Below are 22502 nucleotides of genomic sequence, written 5' to 3'. Positions count from 1 at the left end.
CTACCACAGACACATCCAAGGAATAGGAGGAAAAAGAGAAAGCGAGAGAAGTCTTCCCAAAGTGTGGGAAAGCAAATGACGCCTGATACTAATTTGATCTGACCTGTTTCCAAAGGCAGTGGAGGACACACCTCTCAGCTCCATCTGCCTCTTTTACTGAAGAGAAGGGACACAGACACTCCCAGAGAAACCTGTGGGTGTTTTTACAAGAGCAGAAGAAGAACAGGCAGCTGCCATGGATAGAAAGCAGGATTTAAGAGGGAAAATAATCCTGCTTTCTTCATTCATAACCATTTCTACCAAAGCAGAACTTGGCAAGAACATGATATGGGAACAACTATAAGCCAGTTCCCCTCTAATGGGATAAAAATGAAGACTGAGAGGCAAGAGCAGAAGGGTGACAAGGTTATCGGCTTTCCCCAGCAGAATATCTGTCAGCCTTTCTGGATGGAGTTCAAATTCCCTGGCATTTCCTTCTGTAACTTGGTCAGAGCTGCTGCTACTTCTGAACTTGTCACAGAGCCCAGTCCCCTTGGACTGCCTCTCAGAGCATCTGTGGCAGCCCTGCACAGCTAATCTGTGCCTATCCTGGTGCTTCCGCTGCAGAAAGCAGCAAAGTGTGCCGCAAAAACCTTGGTCATGCGCCAGGAAAAATTACTGACACGCGAATCTGAATCTGGCAGCTTTGAGACCATTTTGCTTGTGAGAGCAAAGGTCAGAAAACCAAGCCAAGGACAAGAATGCATGGCCCAGGGTGGTTGGAAGGGCAAACGCACCGACAGACAGTATGCAGTTTCACAGGCATCACCTGCCAGAGCTCAAGCTCCTCTAGAGCTCCTCACAGCTTCGTTTCTGCTCTGATAATCACACATGGAAATGAGGCCAATCCCAGCCTCCTGTCCCAATCCTTTTCAGCAGAGAGGGAAGACCCCACACCAGTGTCTTTGGCAAGGCAGGCAGAGGCAGCGAGCAGATGGCGTATCCTATTGTCCAATGTTCCCCCTCATCCCATTCTGTTTATTTCACCCATCAGTCGCCGGCAGCAGAAGCGCGGGGGGAGAAGCTGCGCCTGATTTGCTGTCACAGAGCTCAAGGGGTGCCCTAGCACCCACTCAACACACAACTCCAGGGGCTGCACATCTGGGAACAAGGTTTCCCACAGCTGTCTGGTGCTTGTTCCCCACACAGAGGGGGTCGGGAGCACAGACAGGGATGGAGGCAAGCACCCCACATGCCTCCTCCGTGCTGGAAACCTGTGTGCAAGAGTGAAAATCTAACAGCGGCAGCACTAGTGTGAGAGGAGAGGGGGCCCACGCTTTATCCCATGGGGACATGCACAGTGCTCTAAAAAGTCACAAAACACGAGGGAGCCTCCCACAGACGAGAGGAATATGTTGCCCAGACGGAGTGCATTGGATGGGTGTGCAAAGAGGCTGTGGCAGGGAACTGGCATGTGCACAGATGTGGAGACACCTGAAACGTGTGGCTCCCATGTCCCACTGGGGAAAGGCGGATACCTCCCAAAAGCCAGCAAGGGCCTCAGGATCTCCCGCAGGATCCACCACTGGAGGATGTGGGCAACTGGACAACGCTGGGATTTCAGTGGCTTCCCACTGTGTGCGCTAGGACGAGGAGCGCTGTGTTCCCACAGACCCAGCTGCGGGCAAATGCCCTGCCCCAAGCTGGAGAGCAGGAGATGGATTCCAGGGAACAGGGAAGGCAGTCCCTGGTGCACAGGGTCAGCACCGCGGTGTCGTTGGGCTCCGGTGCTGCAGCGGCCCCGGGCACAGGGGTTGGTGAATTTGCGAGTCCTCCGCTGCACCCCCGGGCTCCCGCGCCATGAGCCCGGCTGCGGAGGGGGGGCCGGCTGAATGCTCCGGCTCCGCCTTAGCGGGAGGGCGCGCTGGGTTGTTGGGGCGGGGCGCGGACGGTCTCCGGGCCTGCGGTGCCGTGAGGGGACCGGCTCCGCCCCGCGGTGCCGTGAGGGGAGCGGCTCTGCCACAGCCCGGCCCGGCCTCGCGCACGCGCAGGACGCGTCGCCCCGGGAAGGGGGGCGGGCGCTGCCCCGCGCCTGCGCGCTGCGGCGGAGGGCGCCATGTTGGCGGGGCGGGCTGCGCGGTGGCGGTGAGCGCTCGGGGCCGCCGCGTTCGCTCCCCGTCTCCGCCCGGGGCCCGGGGGGTCGCGGCCGAGCGGGGCTTCCCCTGGCACCATGAGCGGCGGCGGAGGCGGGCGGGTGTGCGACCTGTCGCGGCGCAACCCCCAGGAGGACTTCGAGCTCATCCAGCGCATCGGTAGCGGCACCTACGGCGACGTTTACAAGGTGGGCGCTGCACCGCGACCCGGCGGGGGTGTCACCTGTGTCCCCCTCTCCGCTGTCAAGCACCCCCGTCCTCCAAAATCTGGGAGAGCTTCTGTCGCCCAACGGCGTGCCCTGGCCCTCCCGAGGGCAGCGAGGCCGCCCCGCTCCGGCGGGGTCTGCGCCGCCGCACCGGCACGGCCGCGGTGGGCGCCCGGCCCTGCCGTCCCCGCCCGGCCGCGTCCCCAGGGTGGCAGAGCCGTGCGACGGGGCGACCCCCGGGGCCGGCGGGCGGTGCGGGACCGGCCCCGTCCCGGCTTCCGGCGGCCGTGGAGCCGCCCCGGCGGCCGGCTCTGGCCGCTGCTGCTGGCTGCTGGCTCGGGCGGCTGTGTCACGGGCGGAGCTTGGGGGTCGAGCGAGCCGCGGACTGTAGGGGTGTGGGGAGCTTACTAGTTCGGTTCCAGCCCAAATGTCATCGTATTAGTCGCGGTCGCTGCTCCCGTCGCCGTCTTGTGTGGGAATGCCGTGTATTGTGTTTGTGTCGGTGTGAGACGTGAGTCTGACCGTGTGGAAGGCGAACTGCTGTCTTTAGGATGAGAGTCTTTCAGAATTCGGATCTAACTTCAGCAAGCGTAGGAGAAACAAAGCTAAAGCAAAAGCAGTTAAATATAATTTGATTTGGTTTTTCTTTATTTGGAGGGGCTTTATAATGCATTTGTAATTTTTCTCTGCTCTGCCAGTGTATGTTGTTATTTGTGTGTCCAGCTAGCAGTTGGGATGTGGCAGCCTCTCCCTGGGATAGGATGACGCTGGTTGTAACCTGCTCTTGTGTGGCCTTGGAGCAGAGGGGAGAGCTGAGTTTGTAATGTGCAGCCTGGTGGAAGCCTTGTTGGAACTGTGTACTTTCCAAGCATCTTCTTGCCCTGTTTTTGTCATCGCAGGGTGGGTGTGAGGAAACTTGCTTTGGGAGGCAGGACTGTAGGAAAACATGCAGAGCCATTCCACAGTTTGAGGTGCACAGAACTGGTGCTAATGCTGCCTTTCACTTTAGCTGAATGTGTCTAAAATGAAGTCTTATTTGAGTTGGGCTGATTTTGGTTTAATCTCATCTCTCTTAAATGTCATGGAAGTTTCAGGACCTAAATCCTCTTGTTCCTGCAGTCTTGGTGTGCTAACTCCCTGCTTTATTAATTGTTTAATTGAAAGGGTGTTTTATGTTGTTTGCTCCACCTTGCTAGCTTGCTTTGAGTATTTGTGTACTGTGCTGACCTTTTACTTGTTCAGGTCTACTTGCCGTATGCTCTGGGTTTTTGTTTTGCTGCTAACTGTTTTATGTTGTGTATGTATCTTTCTGCTGCTGGTTTAACTGGCATATTGACTCTGATACCTTATCAATTGGATTTTTTTCAGTGTTCTGTATGTGACTGAAGGATGCGAATTAACCAAGTCATCTATCTTTTTGGTTTCATTTTAAGGATATTATCTTCAACCACAGAGTTTGGAATATTTACGTATGCAATACCACCGTGCATGTGAAATCTGATAAAGATTTGTGAGGGTTTCCTTGATGTTTATCACACTTAGATTGCAGTAACCTTCAGTTTGGTGCTCTGTGAGTGGCCAGTGTTTGGCACTGCTTGTGACTTTTTCTTGTTTGAGGCACAGAGTGGATTTGTTGATGCTTACAATGTGCCTGTACCAGCTGATGGTGATATAGCAGGATCAGGATACACTAGGCTGGTATTATAATTATTTTTTCTAGATGAGAGGTAAGTGTTTCCTGATTAGATTGTGGACCCTGTAGGGAAGATGAGAGGTGCTTTTCTGTTGTGTGGATTATTGCTTGTTTCATTCTGAGACGAGGTCTTGCTCAAGCTGTCTTCAAAGTGAAGCATAAAAGTAGCCCAAAAACAGCAATGAAAGCCAGTTACTTCTAATGTGACAAGTAGTAATATTGTCTGAAGTGTCATCCACGTGTGAACTTACTAATGCCTTATGTTCATGAGTGGTTTCATAAAGCCCCTTTCTTTTGCCTTCACCTGTAGGTGAACTCTGAGATGGATGAAATAATTGTGTGGAGTTGAAATCAGCTGTGTGCCAACAGTGCTCATCAGTGGTGGGATTTCAGCAGAGTGCTTGGACAGCTTCAAGCTGTAATTTGTGGTTTTGCCCCCTTAGCAGAGAGTGCCATGTAGGAAAGTGTTTCTGTTGTTAGCAAGCAGGGATTATTGCCTTAATAAGCTGACAGTCTTGTTATGTTGAGTCTTGCTAAATGCTGGCTTTCTGCAACCTTATTTCCTGGCAAAGCATTCAGGAGCTGAATGCAGAGCAGAGTAACATCTACTTCTCTTACTCTGTTCTAGTTGAAGTGAGCTAGGGCAGGCCATGGTTTAAATGTTTGTTTTGTTTAAAAAAATTTTATATATATATATTTTTTAAAGAAAGGAGAAAGGCTGAGTTGCTGGTCTGGAGTTTATTGACCTAAGAGCTGATGATGAGGACTGAACTACAGAGGTTGGAGGGAAAGGAGGATGTGGTCAGATGGATACAATCTTGCTGCTGTGGTCCTGCTCTCTAGCCTGGTATCTGGAAAGGGGGGCATGTCAGTGCGCTGCCAGTACAGATTTTTGGCTCAAGCCAATATTTTACAGTTGTCTGCACTCCCACCAAAGTTTAGCTTTCAAAAGGGCCTTGGAGCAAATCATAATGGATTCATTGCAAGAAAGGTAATGGGTAGCATGTCATGCCATTAGCTCTCTATCAAGTATTCACAGTCAACAGTAATGTGTTTATTCTAGCTTGCACCAGTGCAAATTTGTTGTAAGAGATGAAGTGTTCTGTGAATTGCTTAATTCTTCATGTATTCCTTGTGTGGGTCATTTCTGGTTTTTATTTTCTATATTTCATTTTTGCAAAGAATTTAGTTGTATATGGTGGTCAGCAAAGCATAAGAGAAGAATTAGGGTTATTTGATTGTGAAACAGAGATAGTGTCCTGTCCTGTTAGTTTCAGGAAATATTCCTAAAGATGAGGTAGTTGCTTAATTTTGTTTGCTCTGCATTTGTCCTTCTCACATTTAGGAAGACTCTTGTGTCTCTTGCTATGAAGTTGCCATTCTAACAATCCCTAGTCCCAGATATTCTGTAAGTTGTGCCTTTTTTTTAAGGTTTGGGTCACAAATGCTTTCACAGGGTTTTCTGACAGAGACTGTCTTGTTAGGTTTCCCGTTTGTCCCTATCCCCGTATGTTTGATTTTGGTAGTGACTGCACAGAGCTTGGAAGTATTTTCTGAGGTGATTGTAGGTCCATTTTGTTCATATGATTAATTTATATCACAGCATATGTTTAAAAAAAAAAATCATTGCTTTGGTTTAATAAAGGGTGAACTTCATTTGTCATCTCACAGGTCATTTGTCTAGTGCAGGTGGACCCTTCCAAAGATTTTCAACACCTTACTGCAAAAAAGGCCCTTATTTTGCTGAAATTCAAACAGCTGTGATAATTAGCGAGATTATTGTTCCTGCAGAGGTTATATATTATACTGTGTTTGTCTTCTTTCCGTTCTTTTTGGCATTTATGACTTCAGCCAGATAACAAATGAAGACAACATAACTCATTGGGGTGCACATTGTTTGAGGTCTCATTTTTCAAAAAGGAAAGCCTGGTTTTTGTTCGCTAGCCCTTCGGCAGAGAGGTTGGTTTTGGTGAGGCAAGTCATTTACCCACCAGCTTAACTGCCTCATGCTGAAAACTTCTGTGGGTATCTCTGGAGAACAGCTGGTGACTATTAATGCTTTCTGCTGCCATCCATATTTTGGGGTGTCTGGTTGCTGATAGTGCCTCTGTGTGTTGCTGGAGGAGAATGTGTCCGGGTCAGATGAACCTGAATTTTGATGAACTTCTAATTTTTGGTGTCCTCTTCTCTACATGTGTGTGCCCTTGCTCCTCTTTTTTGGGGTGATCCACTAGGGCATCAATTCTTCTTCAGTTTGCTGCTTCTGAAATGTTGAAATGATGTTTTTTGATAGGCATTTTAGTCTTCCATTCTTCCTGATTGACATTACAGCTTTTGAAAGCATCTTCACTTTGTTAGGAATAAATGTCTGTGTTTTGACATCTTTCTGTTCAGCTTTAATTGGTTTTTGAAGCTTGTCAGGTAGGCAGAGAAGGGAGGTAGATGTTTTGCCATCCCATTTTTACTGCACTGAATAAGTGCTATAGGGCTTCGTTTCTGGGACTGTGGTTTCTTTAACCAGTAATCTGTGCCTTGCACAGAGGTTTTTGTTTAACATCAACTTTATCAAAGCATTGCTTTCTGAAATTGTCGGTGTTGGGTTGTGGTATTACACTTTCTACCAGAATATGGAAGCTAATTATTTTTAGCTGGGGGAGCTGTGAGGGTTTGAGAGAGGCTGAAGAGAAGGGCTGGGGAGTTGCTTGGGTGCGTTTTCCTGTAGAGTAGAGTTAATCAGGCTCGGGAAGCCTCTTTGTACACTGGGACCAGTTTTCCCATGGAGTAGTAACCTGTTTAGAAATCATTTTGTTCAGTAGTTCACACAGGAAGTGGTCAAAACCAGAAGCCCCTGTCTTAGACTTTTGCTTTTTTGGGTTTATTGCAGCATTGTATGCTTTATAGTATCAGTTTCCATTTGAAGGATAATCAAAGCCTGACAGTTTTAGCTTTTATTTCTGGTTGCTGGTGATTTTTTATATAATTTTTTTTCTGATATCCTGCTGTTGTTATAGAGTACACTAGTAATTATTTCCTGTTTAATTAGGTAGTGCTCCTTCAGCTTGACTTAGCAGTTGAAACTCCTGCTCAGATGGCAGTCTAGATCTCTGGAAGAGTATAGTTCTTTCAGCTGCTGATAGGATTAGCATCCTTCTAGAGTTTTCAAGAGCAGACATTCTATAAATGCTGTATACATTTGGTAAAGTGTCTGCATGTAGATGAAGGCATTGTAGGCTAATCTTTGCCTCTGGAAAACCTATATTTCCATTGACACAATGAAATCTGCATTTGAAGGTTCCTGCACATGGATGGGTGCTGTAAACCTCAGCATCACAAAGGCTGGGAGTTAGAGCAGGTAAGAGTGTAAGTGGTGACAAAAAATGTGCTAGGGTTTTCTTATCTGAGCCTCTTCAAAATTTTAGTTGCATTTTTTCAGCTCAGAAATACTTGTTTGAAATCATTCTTCACCCACCTACTGCTTATTGATTTTCCAGTGTCAAAACCTATAAGGAACTGGCAATTTCAGTGGGATTTTCCTAAATAAAAGTCCAAGACAGTGTCCTACACATTCTGAGGTGCTGTATGGTGCATACTTAGGCACCCCCAAATTCAGGGTCACAGCCAGCTCCCACAGCTGTTGAAAACCATACGGTGCTTCGGTCATTCTCAGTCTCTCATTCAAGTGAGCTTGGAGGAGGAATTGCTTCACAGCTGATGATTTGAAAGGTGTTTGAGAACTAGTAAAACCTATCAGGAGTACCTCATTCTCATCCCTAGCCTTTACAAGGAGCCCTTGTGTCACTACAGTCAGAATAATCTTTTTATTACTCAGATTAACAAAGACAATTCATATTCCTGCTGTTGATAATACCTTCAATGCTGATAACCCAAATGGAGCAAGATGCAAAATTATAACTTATACAGGTTCTCAACTTGGAGTCATGTTTTTTTAATCTATGCCCTTAAGCACAGGGTAGCCTGCTGTTGCTGAAGGTGTTGGTGGCCTGCATTAAATCAGATTTTCTTCCTCCTTTCTGGCTTTCATAAGCCCAGGAAAAATTTCTGTCATGGTGTCTTCATAGTGACCTATGGAGCCATAGTCAGTGACACAAACTCCTGACAGCTGGACATAGTATTGTTAAAAATAAATAAAACAAAAAAATAATGAGCAGGGTTTCTGAGGCCTGTGAAATGTTTCCATCCCGGCTTGCGCAGAGTGTGTAACTTCAGGGTCTTCTCACTTGTATCCACTACAGTTGTATTTCATTGATCATTTTATTAGTACAAGTTGTCCTAAAACAAGTCTGTAAGTGTTAACAAGCCCCTCTGATGATCACAGCTCAGCTTTGTTAAAGCTTCAGTAACTTTTCTTGTTTGTCTTGGAGGTTAAAAAATGCTGATGTCTGATTAATGAACTTTTTGCTTCTGTTTGTTTCTTGCTGTGGAGAAAGTATGTTAGGAAAAGAAATAAGGAGTTAAGATCCTAGCTCATGCTTCAGTGGTGGCACTTATTCATGTGTTGCCTTTATTCTCTGGTACAAATGAAAGGAACTCGTGTTTTTGCAGTTATTAATGTCTATGCATCTTTTTTCCACCAGTGATGGTTGGAGACCTTGCTGCCATTGGTGGGGTGGATAAATAATGACTTAAAGGGAAGGCTGCCAGAGAAAATTTATTTGTTAACTGTTTTTTCCCACAGTCAATCAGGTTTGGACTTCTCCTTGACTTTCATAGGATTCCCACTGGTCTCAGAATCTCTTTGCCTGCAAATGATTTGCAAATGCCAGCGCTCTTAGCATTGCAGCAGTGTTGCCATACCAAAGAATAGTGAGAGGTTTGAGATCAGCTGTCCAAGGAGTGAGCTGAGTAAATATCTAAACGCAGGAATACCTTCTGCATTTATTTCCCCACTTTATTCTTGTTTACTTTTTATAGCCTTAGGGGTATTTTCCCCTCCACTTTTGGTTCCACAGCTGGGTCCCAAGCTGCCATGTAACAAACCTTGCACATACTTGGTGAGTCCATAAAGGCTCTGAGTTCCTGACTTCCTAAAGTGACTTAAATGAGACTATTAGCAGCTTACAAGGTGGATCCCTGGCTACATGTGTTAAGTTCTGTAATTCTGACCTTTGCAAAAGCAGCCTCTGAGCCTTATGTAGGGGTAGACTGGGCACTGCAATCTGTACTCCTACAGGGTGCAAGCCTCCCTTGGGGATAGAAGAGGCTGTAGCTGAGCATCCTTCAGGAGCTGCTGCTTTAGTGCTGGGAAGCAGCTTTGCTGCCTTCTCTCCATGGTTGGGTGCAGGGGCACAGAAATGCTCTGAAAGCCCTAGGCAAATGGCTTCTTGGCTTTCAATTAGTTGTAGAAGAGAAATAATTTTATAGTAATTTCTGCTGCTTCTTAATAGCTTTTCAAAAATGTAGCTTCCTTGGTTGCTCAGTAGAACTGAGGCCTTTGCAGGACAGAGCTCTGTTGGTCAGAGCATGGTGTTAATGGCATCAGGATTGCGGGTTGGATCCCTGTATGGGCCATTCACTTAGGATCTGGACTTCATCCTTGTGGATCCCTTCCAATTCAGAACATTCCATGTGTGAAAATGCAGTGAAGCACCTGAGTCATTGCTGCTACAGTTGGCTGCTGTGTGTCCAAAGGGAATGTTTTGAAGGGAATGCTCCCTAACTCCTTTGTTGGTGCCTTGCTTTTTTCAACCCTTTGCAGCAAGGCGAGGCTGTTGTTTTTGGAGAAGAAGGTTCAAGGGCCTTGCACATAGCAAAATGAAGAAGAAGGGTTGCATTGCTCATCTGGGAGTCTTGCAAGTGGTCCTGCACACTGCAGAGCACAGCCCTTGGTGTGCCCTGGATCCCTTGGCTGCTGAGAGACCCACGTGTGTTACACCTGCTTTTCAGTCTCTCAGTGGTTGGTTTGTTTATGGGTTTTCACACGAAGCACAGCATGGTTGAGGACTTGCATAATTCAAGTGTTGTGTGGCATTGTAGTTTCCTGAGCAGACTTAAAACTTCAGTTCTCAGTATAAATCACCTGTTTAGTGTTCCCCAACAAGTGGTTCCACTGTGTTAAACCCTTGTGTACTTCAGTTACTCTTTGGCTACTGCTGCCAGAGAACATCAAGTCAGGAATGCAGAGGTGGGTACTGCATTCTGCTTTCTAAATACTCCTTTTTTTGTTTTTTTATAGGCTAGAAATGTCAACACTGGTGAGCTTGCAGCAATTAAAGTAATAAAACTAGAACCAGGTAAGTGGTTTCTTAACTAAGTAAGCCGCAGAAACTAAATTTTTTTGTGCTTAAGAGAACAATTGTACAAAATCAGTCAAGTCCACTTATTGAAAGAAGGTGTTGGAAAAAGTAGAATGTTCTAAAAAAAATTACACTGTTCTGGTGTAGGAAAAAATACACTTTTCTAAAAAAAAATCATGGCAAATAAGATGTAAGAGGAAAAATGTAATTGGAGAACAGTTAAGTGAAAGCTGATTAAAATTTCATTGAGAATTTTGGGGTTTTTTGTCCGGTGTTCGACCCATGTGCTATAAAAATTTCTGGAACACAAGAAGGCAGCAAGGTAAAAAAGAATTTGCCTGGTAAAAGAGTAGAGGAAGAACTAAAAAGAAGGGTGCAATAATAGCTGAACATTAGTATCTGGGAGTTGAGTACATTTCCTGAAAATCTTTTGGAAGCTCTGATTAGGACTTCACTCTGTGCTAGATTTATGCTTGCACTGTGCTTCTGTGGTGATTTCACAAAGCACATGTGCCCTACAGATCAGTCCTCAGCCTGCAGTCTGTTCTATTAATAAGAGTAGGCCTTTTGAATAGGATTAATCTGGGAAATAAAACATCCAGACTTTGTGTCTAACTTCTAACTGCTGGTGTTCCATTTCCAGATTTAATGTTGGGGTGTGTAATATTTTAACTACCTGGTTTGATCCTTAAGGTCTGTGTGGGCAAGAAGGGAAAGAAGGTATTAAGTTTTTTCCATTTTTTTCCCCTTACAATTCTGGAAGGGGTTGTTGTGTTTTCACAGTACACACACATTTAAAAGTTCAAGATAGGACAGTATGTTACTAGGTAGTTCAAAAAGTGTGTGTTAATCACGCTTCTTGTCCTCACACTGAAAGTGTGATCTCAGATGCTCCTGTCTAGTTCTGCTTCTCTGTTTTTCTTACATCAGTTCCCATTGCTGTAGTCCTTGGCTGTGCATGATATGGGTCATCAGAGTAGCTAACTGTGCTGTGGGCAGAGCATGGGGCTGCCCTGCAGCTGGGGGAACTTGCCCCCATGCTGTGGTGATGGGTGAACGGTTGGCATCTTGCACTGAAGTATTTTTTGGCAGCCTTTGGACACCTGAGTGGTGCTCAGAGAGTAGACTTCAGCTGCCCTGTTTTGGAAGTTTTGCAGATTGGTGTACAGTGTGCAGACTGAGGGTTAACAATGTTTAGGAACTTGTTTCAAGGCTTTAGGCTACTTTTATTTTAAATGCAGTGAAAATGCTGCACACTGGAGGACCTGTGTCCTTTCAGGGAGGTCCACATGTGAAAATAAGTGTGTTTAAAAGTCCAGCCTGGAAGCCATCAGCAGCACACTATAGATAGACGTTAACTTGCAGCTTATGATTTGAAATTTGCTGTCAGTTAAATAAAATACATGGGAGTATCATATTTCTGGTTATAAATAACTCAATGGATAGGTCATCAGTGTGTTAATGTACTGGGAAAAACTTAAAATGTTCCCAAAAGAAAAACATCTCAGCTGTGTGTTAGGTTTCACACATGATTTTCTCAGTGTACACATCTGGTAAGAACCTTTAATAGAAAGACTGGACAGCCATGGTACCAAACAGTGAGATTCAGGTAAATATCACCCCTGTGTCAGTGTTTTCTGGATGTGAGTTACAGTCCATAAATTTACATTTTTGTGGAGTCTGCTGAAATGTTGCAGCAGCAGTCTGCTAGCGACTGGTTTTGGGGTTTTTTTTTGCTTAAGAAGATGAGCTAACGAGAATGGGCATGTGGTCAAAAATAGCAAAGTTTTGTTGTGTTTTTAAGAACCCAGGCTATTGGCAGGGCTTATGCAGATGGACACAGTGGGGTCTGAGGGAAAATGAGGCCTTGAGAAAGAGCTATGGCAAATATTGTAAGAGCTATCAGTAGATGTGAGGTCCATCTGTCCCAGCGTGGAACTTCAGAATATCATTACTTTTTGCTAAGCCTGTGCTAATAAATACTGATTTACAGCTGATTTATGTCTATGAAACTTGCAGATAATTCGTCTTAATTACTAAGAATGTTTATTTTATAAACATGTGCTGAAAGTTGAGATGTGACTATAACCCAGGCCAAAGAAAATACTCATTCTACTGCATTTCAGGAGAAGATTTTGCTGTTGTGCAGCAGGAAATCATTATGATGAAAGACTGTAAACATCCGAACATTGTTGCTTATTTTGGCAGCTATCTCAGGTACAGTTTGTTTCTTTTGTTCACTTAAAAATGTGTCGCTGTCCCCTTGTCAAGGACAAATCTATAAGGTGACATAGGCAAAATATAATTTACAAAGTATTATCCATTGGTGTATTTTTTTCATTCACCTTCAAATCTCTTCTATTTACTACAGTGTCTCTCTCTAAATAATCTTTCTTCCAGCAAAATTGTTCAGTGACCACATAGTCATGTTTTCTTGCAAATAAGTTGATGCTTAAAGTTTTGAATCTAATATGTAAGTGGAAAATGAAGCAGAAGTATGTCAAGTATGAAGTGTCTGTGTATATAGTATCTTTTAAATCTGTTTCAATAGAATGTCTGTTTTTCCAACGTGTGAACTTCTGACCAGAATGTGAGGGTTTTGTGTTTGTTTCTGGGGGTGAGATTATTTGCATTGTAGAAACATTGATAAATGTATTCAGTTGTCTTACCAGCTACTTCTTTTAACCAGTCATAGTGGGAACAGATTGCTTAGCACAACTAATAAAAAGCTGCTTCTGGTGATATTTTAAATTTCATGTGAAAACAGTGCACAACTACTGTTGTTGCACTTAACTTTCTTGACCATTTTTGTGTTGAAACACTGCCTCTTCTGTACTCAAGTTGGAGGTGAGAGTGCTTCTTTTTTTGTCTGGGCAATCAATGTCTGAGACCTTTTGCTGCCTGAGCTTTTGTTTTCTAAGCATATTTCAAAGCTAAGAAGAATAAGAAAAATACTATTGTCCTATACTTGCTAGTCATCAGCATATTGTTCCCCAAGAATTTCTTCTGTTTGCATAGGGATTTTTCAAACAGTGACATTTCTGCCTTCCTGTTAGCCTGGGTGTTAACTTGCAGAACCTCGATGGTACTGTTGGTCCTGTCTCTGTTTTCCTTGCTGCTCAGGCCATATGCTCTGTAGAAAGACTCTACACTCTACACTGTTGCTCTTGGTTGTTACAGGGATCTTCACCTGTCTCAAAGTGCTTAGGCACAGTGATAAAAGGTTAGATTTAAACCTAAGAAATGTAGTCACCTAGTCACCTCTTCTGATCCTCTTGTGTTCTTTTTCTGTTTTCTGTGGGGCTTGCCTACTGGGAAGTGAATGCCCAGTAAGCAAGTGAGAATTTGCAACACTTTAATGCTTCATGTCTCTTATTTTGCTGGGAGAGTTCTGGCTTCTTCCACTTCCACAGTGCTGCTACTTTTGACATCAAATAGGATGCAACCACGTGGGCCCATGAGTCCAGTGCCCCCAAAAATGTCCCTGTCTTAAGTCCTGCATCATTGTGGGGAACAAAGAAGGGACTTGGAGATGTCTCTTCAGTGGTTCTTTCTTACTCAGTTTTCTTGCATGGGCTGTCACATGCTTCTGTGTCTGGCTTTGGCCAGCTATTTCAGTGGAAAGTTTTAATATTATTTCAAGCAAGGCTTTAATTGACCCCTTGAAATGAATGGAGTTAACAGCCAGGGAGTTCTACTGCTTAAAACTCCTGTAATGCTTGGACAATACCTTTCCCACTCCTAGAGGAAGCAGCTGGGAATGTAGCTTTGAGGACCATGTGCACTCTGGACATAAAAGGGGATGACATCCAAGAAAGACTGAGTTCTCCTTGGAGCAGCAGCTATTCTAGCTGTCACCTGCTGATGAGAACACTTGCAGTTTGCAGCTCAGGAGATAACCTCAGCACTTCCACCACTGTCTTGCAAAAATCCTGTCACAAATGTGGCTCAGCTGTTCTATCAGAGCCTTATTGAGTGCAAGACACGCAAGACCAGGTCATCAGGGAGCTGCAGAACAACCGTCAGTCTTACCTTTGGTTCTTCTGTGTTACTGTCTGCTCTCAGGTGGCTGTATGGGATTTTTTTTTTCCACCTGAGTATTTTGATGGCCAGGAGTGACTAGGCAAGTCCCAGATTTTTTGCTCTGCCTGGTGCCTTTTTGCGGCCACATCTTACCAATGAAAATTACTGGGTGAAAATAGAGTTAATGGCCATGACAGAAGATACCTTTAAATCCTTCAGCCCACTGTCTATTCTTGGAAAGCACCTTTTCTGGAGGTACAGTGAATCACACTGAATTGATTCCCTTCATAAGGGAAGAAGAGCTAAATAACTTTCCTTCTGACCCTGCCACCAAAAATATCCATAGGTATTTTTGAAGGAAAAGTCTTTATCTGAGCAGGTACTTACCCACAGCATGGGCTGTGCTCTGCCTAGCTTTGACTAAAGCACTACAGTTTCACTTAATTTGCTGTGAAAGAAATTGAGTTGAGAGACTCCTGGGGCTTCTTGTTTTGTATTTTTTTCTTGTTTGTGTTAACTCCTATGCTATGAAAAAAGTGGAGAAGTGAAAATAAGGAAGCAATAAGAACCCACATCTGTTTTGTCTCTACTCTCAGAAAAATGTATTTCAGCAAAAATCAGTGTGAATGTTTCACTAATACTGTTTTTATTGCTTTATTAAAGTAGAATATTTTTTACTTTTTCATTAGTTACTGTTTAGACAGTGAAGTGTCACTTAAAGACTAAATTATACTCATTATTTGACTTGTACTTTCCATTATACAGAGCATGTTGTGTTGTGCTTTATAGTGTTTGAGTCCTCTGACTTATCTTTTACAAGTCCTCCGCAAATCTGACAGCTAATGAATGGTTTTATTCACTCTTTAGACGAGACAAGCTATGGATCTGCATGGAGTTCTGTGGAGGTGGCTCTCTACAGGATATTTATCATGGTATGTCAAGACTTTATTCCTTAAAATCAAAGTACAGCTTATTTTCAAAAATGGAAATTATTGCAGTGTTTTGGAATTAGAGGAGGAATCCTAAATTTAGTATCCATAATAATTCACTGAAGATCAATTTTAGCTTATGTTTTTATGTAATTGGTTTGGGGTTTGTAAACAACATTAGTGGTGGGGGGGTGTGCAGCAGAAGTTATTTCCATCCTTCAGGGGCTCATATGCCTGTCACTGGTGTTCAAAGGCTGTGCAATTTTTGGCAATATTTGTAAAATATTTGACAATCTTACATTGTAAAAAAAAAATTGATGTCTTGATGTGCTGTCTTGCTTCATAGCCATTTTGTTTCTGAGCTTTTGAAGTTTGTTTTAGTATAATCTATACCACTTCCTACAGAAACCTAGGTACGTGGATTGATTAGCATGACTGCTCTTGTCCTTTGTAAACTGTTTGAATGTTTGCATACCAGTATTGTATTCCATGAGGGTATTTTTAAGTTTTTTCAGGGTTTTTTTAAGCTGGATGTATGACGTGTGAAAAGCAAAGGTGGTCTCTATATTTGCTTTAGGCTTGGCTTCAGTGAGCAGTCAAAGAAACAAGGGCTGTCTGTGAATCTGTTGGATAAAGACAGGATCAATCAACTGCTTGCTATTTTTCAAGAGACAAAATCAGTTTTGAAGGACTTTATTGCCCTGGAATTAAGACCTTTGTAGGAAAGGAGTATGCTCTAAGTGAGTAATGGCTTTGGGATTCTCAGGTGATGTTTTTTATTGAGGAAGTCTATCTATATTCTTACTTGTGAAAATTTTGTGTGAGGGTCTCTTGTGCGTAAACAGCTTTTTATGTTTACCTTGGGTGCAATTAAAAGAAGCACCAATTCACAAGTTCCTGCCATGTTCCTGTCATAGTCATTTGAGTGTGGCCTTGGTGATCCTTTAACTCTTTGCGAATTTTGAGAAAAGCATCATGTTTAATGTCTTTGTTTTGTGGAACACCTGTAGAGTAGGAAATGAGCTCATGCCGCATAAATGCCTGAGCAGATGTCTACAGGAGTGGCTTCCCGTTGCAGCTGATTTTTGGCTTCTCTGGTGGTAGTTAGAATGGAAGGTTCTTTTCTGGTCTTTATTATGTTTTAGAGAGTCCTATTCCAATTGAACTATAGGCCTCTGTAATCTCGAGTCATTTGAGTTAAGCAGAATGAAATTTCTCAAAACAAAATTAGGTGCCTAGATCCACCTACTGTGGGTGCCACTATATATAGTTTTGTGTGGGTTTGGAGTTTTTCTTTCAGAAAAGAGAAGTTGGATGTAGACTGACTTTGAAGATATGTTGCATGATACTAATATTGTAGAAGCTAAGCAGTTAGATTCTTTAATCTAGATTGTCTTAACTTTCTACTCCTTCAGTGTCCTTTGAGAAACTCCATCCAACTTCTCTTTGTTTTCTGTGCAAGACCTGAAAAGCTTACGGTCAGGAATGCATTTCCTGGTCTTAAACCCCTTTAATTTCAGGATCAAAGTCCAGTGACTGGGACGAGTCACAGACCATTCCTTGCTTGCCACTCACTGTTTGGTTTGCATATTTGTTCAGAATTTAATTGTCTTCCTCTAAGAGACTTGAGTGAAGTTCGACCCTCGAGAGAAAGAGAGGGAGCAAGATTCCTCCTTACCTTGGGAAACTGCTGAACCTGCTTACAGGGGGAGTTTGAGAAGGTGCTTGGTGTGGCAGGCCCAGGAGCAGCCGTGCTGACAGCTGATTTCAGAGCAAGGCTGAGAAGCTGGAGGGAACAGTTTCTCTGTCAGTGGAAAAGATGGAAAGACAGAGCAGGTCACAAATGGTACAAAGAACTGCCCAGGGCTCAAAGGGGACTGAACAGAGTTGGCTGCAGCTCCGAGTCACTGAGTTTAAAGTCCAGCCCTCTATAGAAGAACACAATGGGTTTGTTCAGAGGAAAGAGTTAGGCCTAAATCATTACTTGTGCTTCTTTTTCCTAAGTGCTGTTAGATTTAAATACAGTAGAATTAGTAGTTTCCATTCTAACAGTACTGGACATTTTTGACTTTAAAAAATGCTATGATCTTTAGGGTGCTCAGTCTGGGATAAAGACTAAGCACATTTACCTAGAGACTAGTAGTGTAAGGTCCTGTCAGTTCAAATAAAAGTAATTGAGGTATGAATTTGGAGTGGGTGGTATCTTACGTGATTTTGAGATTTTTTTTCTTTTTCCCTTCCATTTCAGTGACTGGACCACTATCAGAGCAACAGATTGCCTATGTTAGCAGAGAAACACTACAGGTAGTGTCTCCTTAGGTTCTTGTGATTGTCTTTTAATGTAAAAGTATTAAAAGCTAAGAATAAAAGCTACAAATAACATGTGATGCCATGGAAGTCCGGTAACTGGATGACACAGCGCTTTTCTCGGACTTTTGAGTAGGTCCCATATTACAGCCTAGAAATTTGTATAATTGCATATCCTCAATTACCCTGGATCATTTGAAGAAAGCTCTTGTCATCTTTCTGCTGTTAATTTTATATTTGTTTTTAAAAAGGGGGAAGCACTGTGTTTTATTGATCCATATTTATGATATAAATTAGTTATGCATGTTTGAAGGAAAATTAAAACACTCCATTTTGCATATCTAATAATTGATCTGTGCCAATAGGAAAAAATGGCCTGTATGCTTGAGATGTTGAAGTCATTAGCCTCCCCTTGTGGGTATGCTAGCTTTCATTTTTCTTTCCTAAGTTACAGGTTCAATACAGCAGTAAAACTTAATCAGAGACTGCTTTTTTGATGGATGTCTTGCTTCTCAGTGAGAGAGCAGTTCTTGACTTGTAGTGAAAGCAAACCTGTTGAATGCCATCAGTTGAGATCTGCTGCCTCTCACTCTTTGAAGATGGCTCTGTTCTAAGCCGTCTCCCTTGGTTGTCACTTAGCATCTCCCTGTGCTATGCCAGAGACTGCTGCCTTCTGACTTGCAGGATGTGGCACTTTTTTTTACTTACAGATCAGGCTTATGTGACATCTGGGAGCATTAAGGGTTTTGAGTCTTTAAACCCTTTTGTTCTTAGGCACTTTTAGAATGGTTTGCATCAGAAGGGGCCTTTAAAGACACCCCCCTGCAATGAGCAGAGACATCTTTAACTAGATGAGGTTGCTCAGAGCCCAGTTCAACCTGACCTTGAATGTTTCCAGAGATGGAGCATCCACCACCTCTCTCTGCAACCTCTTCCAGTAGTTCATCACCATCATAATAAAAGAATTCTTCCCTAGATGTAATCTGAATCTACCCTCCTTTACTTGAAAACCATTTTACCTTGTCCTGTCACAAGAGGCCCTGCTAAAAAGTTTCTCCCTATCTTTCTTATGAGGCCTCTGCACATTAGCTGAGAATGTCCTTGGTCCCACTGTCTATATCAGTGATGGAGATACTAAAAAGTCTAGTGTGGGGGACCCCACTTGTCACTCTGGACATTGAGGTTGTTTACCACTGCTCTCTGGATACAACCATTTAGCAATCAATTACCCACCAGATAGTCCATCAATCAGTTCCATAATCTGCTTAGATATGGAGGAGTGAGTAGTCTGGAATGGAATTTATGAAGCCATTTATTTGTGTGGGAAGATATCTTGGTTAATATGTATAAATTGTGTGGGGGGAAAAAAGCTTACTTAGGTGTTAGTCATTGACCCATTTTTCTATATTTTAAATTGTATGTAAATACATGTCTGTAGTGCTCTGACCAAATATAATGCATGTAGGTTCAGATATCTTATTGAGGCTTATAATTTTCTCACTATTTTCTCGAGTAAGAAGTCTGAGAATATAGGCTTATTGTCCATCCATAGAAGTAATTTGTCCAACATTAGTTTTGCCACCAGTGTCCGTGAGTTCAGAGTCTCACTTGGATGCTGATGTTAATATTCAGTTTCCATATATAGAAGCCCATTGAATCCTCCATTTTCAAAATATACTTGCTGTCCATTTTGCTGGGATCTGTGAGATTTGATTCTGAAAAGATGTATCTTTTAAATATGACCTTCAAAGTAATTGTCTCCAGACATTCAGTTTTGAAAAGGGTGACTTCACGTTCTTCCAGGGCAGTACTAAAAGTGTCTGAATTAATGGCCTTTGTATGCCAGTAGCATCCAGAGATTTAAGGAGTGTGCATGGTACTCTTCTGTCTAATGCCAGTTGTTGCAGTGGTCTGGTAGATGCTTTGATTAATTACACTTTAAATTTTGCAGTCAACTGTCTGATGTCTTGCATAAACTGGCAAAAAAATATGAGTCTTCACATGGATATTTCCCATGAACATGGAGCCTTTTGAAGGTTCATGGTCACAGAGCAAGGAAGATGTTTGTGTGTGATTTTACTTCTGGAAGAGAATTTTAGAGATAAGCCTAGAGTGTCCAAAAGTAACATGGTCTCTGATATGTCATGCAGGGATTTGGTTCTACAGAATTCTTCCAGAATTTAAACTTAGTTTCTAACTCGTGTTGAGTCTAAAAATGTTTTGGTACATGACCCAGGCGGCTGAATGCTTTTGCAGAAATCCACGAAACAGAGTTGAATTTCTAGGCTTGATTGAAATATGTAATGATACAGGAGGTAGCTTCACTAGTGGTCCAGTGATCTCACTGCTGAATAGAAGACTCCTAGGCCATTTGCCAGTAATTACTTTGGTCTAAAAATGTGACAGTTACCATGTCCAGAGAAAAACATGTTTGGGAAATACTCTTCTTCCAATAGATGTGGTGACTGGTATTACTTCCATCTATCCTGTATTTTATATAAATGTTTAAATATCTTTATATAAAGATGCCTAGGTATGCTGCTTTATATAAAGATATTAGATATGTTGCTACATATATTAAATCTGCAAATTTACAGCAAATTACACTGAAATATAAAAATGTTCTTCAGTGAGTGAGTCATTTAGATGATTAAATTGGATCCTAAATATACGTGGTAATTAAATAAGAAATGTATGTCAAATGAAAAATGTTGGACTAAATTACTATTTAAATATTTTATGCAGGGACTATATTACCTTCACAGTAAAGGAAAAATGCACAGAGATATAAAGGTAAGTAAAAACTGAAGGTTTTTTTGGTGCTTTTAAAATAGGTTGCATCACCTCTAGTGATCTTTACAGTTATGTATAAGTATTCAGTACATTTTTGAATATGTGGGATTTTTAATCTATTAGAATGAAATAAAAGTTTCTGCCCAAGGAAAATAAATTCTTTCTTTAAAATATATGCAAGGAAATAGTTTGTTCTTTTCCTTGGAGCCACACAAACTCTTTATGTGGACCAGCACTTTGGAATTGAGCCATGAGCTGGTGTCCAGAGCAGTATGTGTTCTGATAGCTGTCATGGTGTGTGCTCTATGCAAAAGAAAAGTTTGCTCTTCCCACAGCTTTTCCAGGGAGCTCCATATACCCTTCTTTTTGAATCATCTAGTGAGCAGAGCTCTTGCTTTGGCTTCTTGCATCGTGGTGAGCAGATTGCAGGGCAGAGGCTGCTGTTCTGTGCAGTTCTTGGAGACTACTTCTGTCCCCTCCCTCGCATGCTAAAAATAGAGAGGGTGCTGCAAATCAGGCTATTAGTACTGACTTACTTAAATCTCCATCTCAGCAAAGCTATATCAAAAGTGGCTTGTTCAGACTGTTATACTCTGTCATAGTTTCCTTCTGGTGCTTCCTGGTGACTTTTTGTTCCTGAGGTTTTACTACCTAGTCTTTCCAAAGCCCTTCCAAACCTGGCAAGCTTCCCTTTGGAAATCTGACAGTAAATCATCATATTCTTTTGTGTTGTTGCATACTGTTTGTTTGGCTGGTTTTGGTTTCTTTTTTTCCCCAGCAGTTTTAACTGTAGTTGTCTTCATGCAGCCTGATTCCAAGTCGTTCTCAATGGCTGCAGGAGAATATGTGGGTTTTGAGCAATCACAAAAGCAATTTGGGTTTTGAGCAATCATAAAAGTAATTTCTGAATGAAAGATTACTTCAGGCAACAAATTTAAATGTTTTCCACTATACTTTATAGAATGCTTGGAAGCATACAGTCCATAGATACTTTTTCTAAGCAGAACTGTGCTAATAAATGCTTGCAGTGCTTACATTGTGAAGATTTTTTTTTAATCTGTTCTCACGAGCATGGAAAAGTACTGTCTTCATCTGCAGATTGCCTGACTGCTGAACTGTGGTTGCTTCCGTCGGTAGCTAAATTCCATGTTTAGAGTACCTGTCCTGTTAGCTTGAAAGTTGAACAAGGTCAAGAGCATGTAAGCAGGGCTGTTACACTGTTTGCCAAGCTCATTAACTGTGCTTGTGCAGTGTGGGCCAAGTTAGCTGCATTTTATTGCAGGCCTGACTTTTCCTGCTCTGAAAAAAGCCATAATCTGTAAAAACACACATCTTTGGAGGTTCATCTTTGCTGCCTTTCCATCTACCTGATGGGCAGTGCTGATGTTTGGAACTGTGTTTAACCAGCTCTAACCTTCACTCAGCTCAACCTGTAGCTGGTTTCAGTCTTCAAATCAGGTTTGTTCTCAGTCCTTTTATCTTATAATTTTGTAATACAAGCCTCTGCTTTGGGTTAATTTGGGTTATTGAGCTGAAGTGAGTGGAACATGGAGCCACACAAAAATGACCTCTCCAAGTCCAGCACGAACAGAATCTCTGTTGCATAAGGACGGAAGCTTGATTATTGAGGCAGGTCCTTGAGGCTGTAATTATAAGCATGGTTCTCAAACGAGACAAAATGAGCTCCTACTTATGAAAAGAAAATGAAATTGTTTCCACTTTGACCTTTTGAGTTCCTGTTTCCTTTGAGTCATTGTAAACAGAAAAAAGTAAGAATTAATCAGCACAGGCAAATACTGTTTATGGAGAGGTTTTGTGTGCAATGCAAACTCTGTAGTACCATAGGCTTAACTAAAATTAATGAAAAACACTGTATACCAAGGAGATTTTTTAATAACAGAATGGCAGCTTGCTAATTTCACAACATTTCCTTGATAAGGCTGCAGATTTATTGAACGCAATCCTTGCTTTGTCTTTGACCCCTAATTTGCTGTAAGATCCCGCATATTTATTTTTTTAATGTTGTATTGGAGGAATGGCATGTTTTAATTCAAGTAAGCTTTTCTTTTTTTAAAGGGAGCAAACATTCTTTTAACGGATAATGGACATGTAAAATTAGGTGAGTTAATATATCTTAGTGCTTAAAAACTAATATTTTCATGTGC

At 42.5% G+C, this 22502-nt stretch overlaps 1 protein-coding gene across 6 annotated transcripts in view; it reads left to right on the top strand.

The window, feature by feature from the left end:
• The first annotated feature begins 2114 nt into the window (after window positions 1-2114).
• The window catches only part of MAP4K3 (mitogen-activated protein kinase kinase kinase kinase 3), a 65561-nt gene continuing 45173 nt past the window's right edge, over window positions 2115-22502 (top strand). For all 6 annotated transcript variants that reach the window (XM_084202072.1, XM_084202071.1, XM_084202070.1 and 3 more), the window contains exons 1-7: window positions 2115-2320; window positions 10225-10282; window positions 12412-12502; window positions 15176-15240; window positions 17486-17541; window positions 20290-20337; window positions 22414-22456. In XM_084202072.1, the coding sequence (XP_084058198.1) occupies window positions 2210-2320; window positions 10225-10282; window positions 12412-12502; window positions 15176-15240; window positions 17486-17541; window positions 20290-20337; window positions 22414-22456 (472 nt within the window). In that variant the 5' untranslated portion in view covers window positions 2115-2209. The remainder of the gene's footprint in view (window positions 2321-10224; window positions 10283-12411; window positions 12503-15175; window positions 15241-17485; window positions 17542-20289; window positions 20338-22413; window positions 22457-22502) is intronic.

The sequence above is a fragment of the Fringilla coelebs genome (assembly GCF_963513975.1).
Source record: "Fringilla coelebs genome assembly, chromosome: 3".
NCBI classification, from domain to species: domain Eukaryota; kingdom Metazoa; phylum Chordata; class Aves; order Passeriformes; family Fringillidae; genus Fringilla; species Fringilla coelebs.
This window is presented reverse-complemented; position numbering and strand designations above follow the sequence as displayed.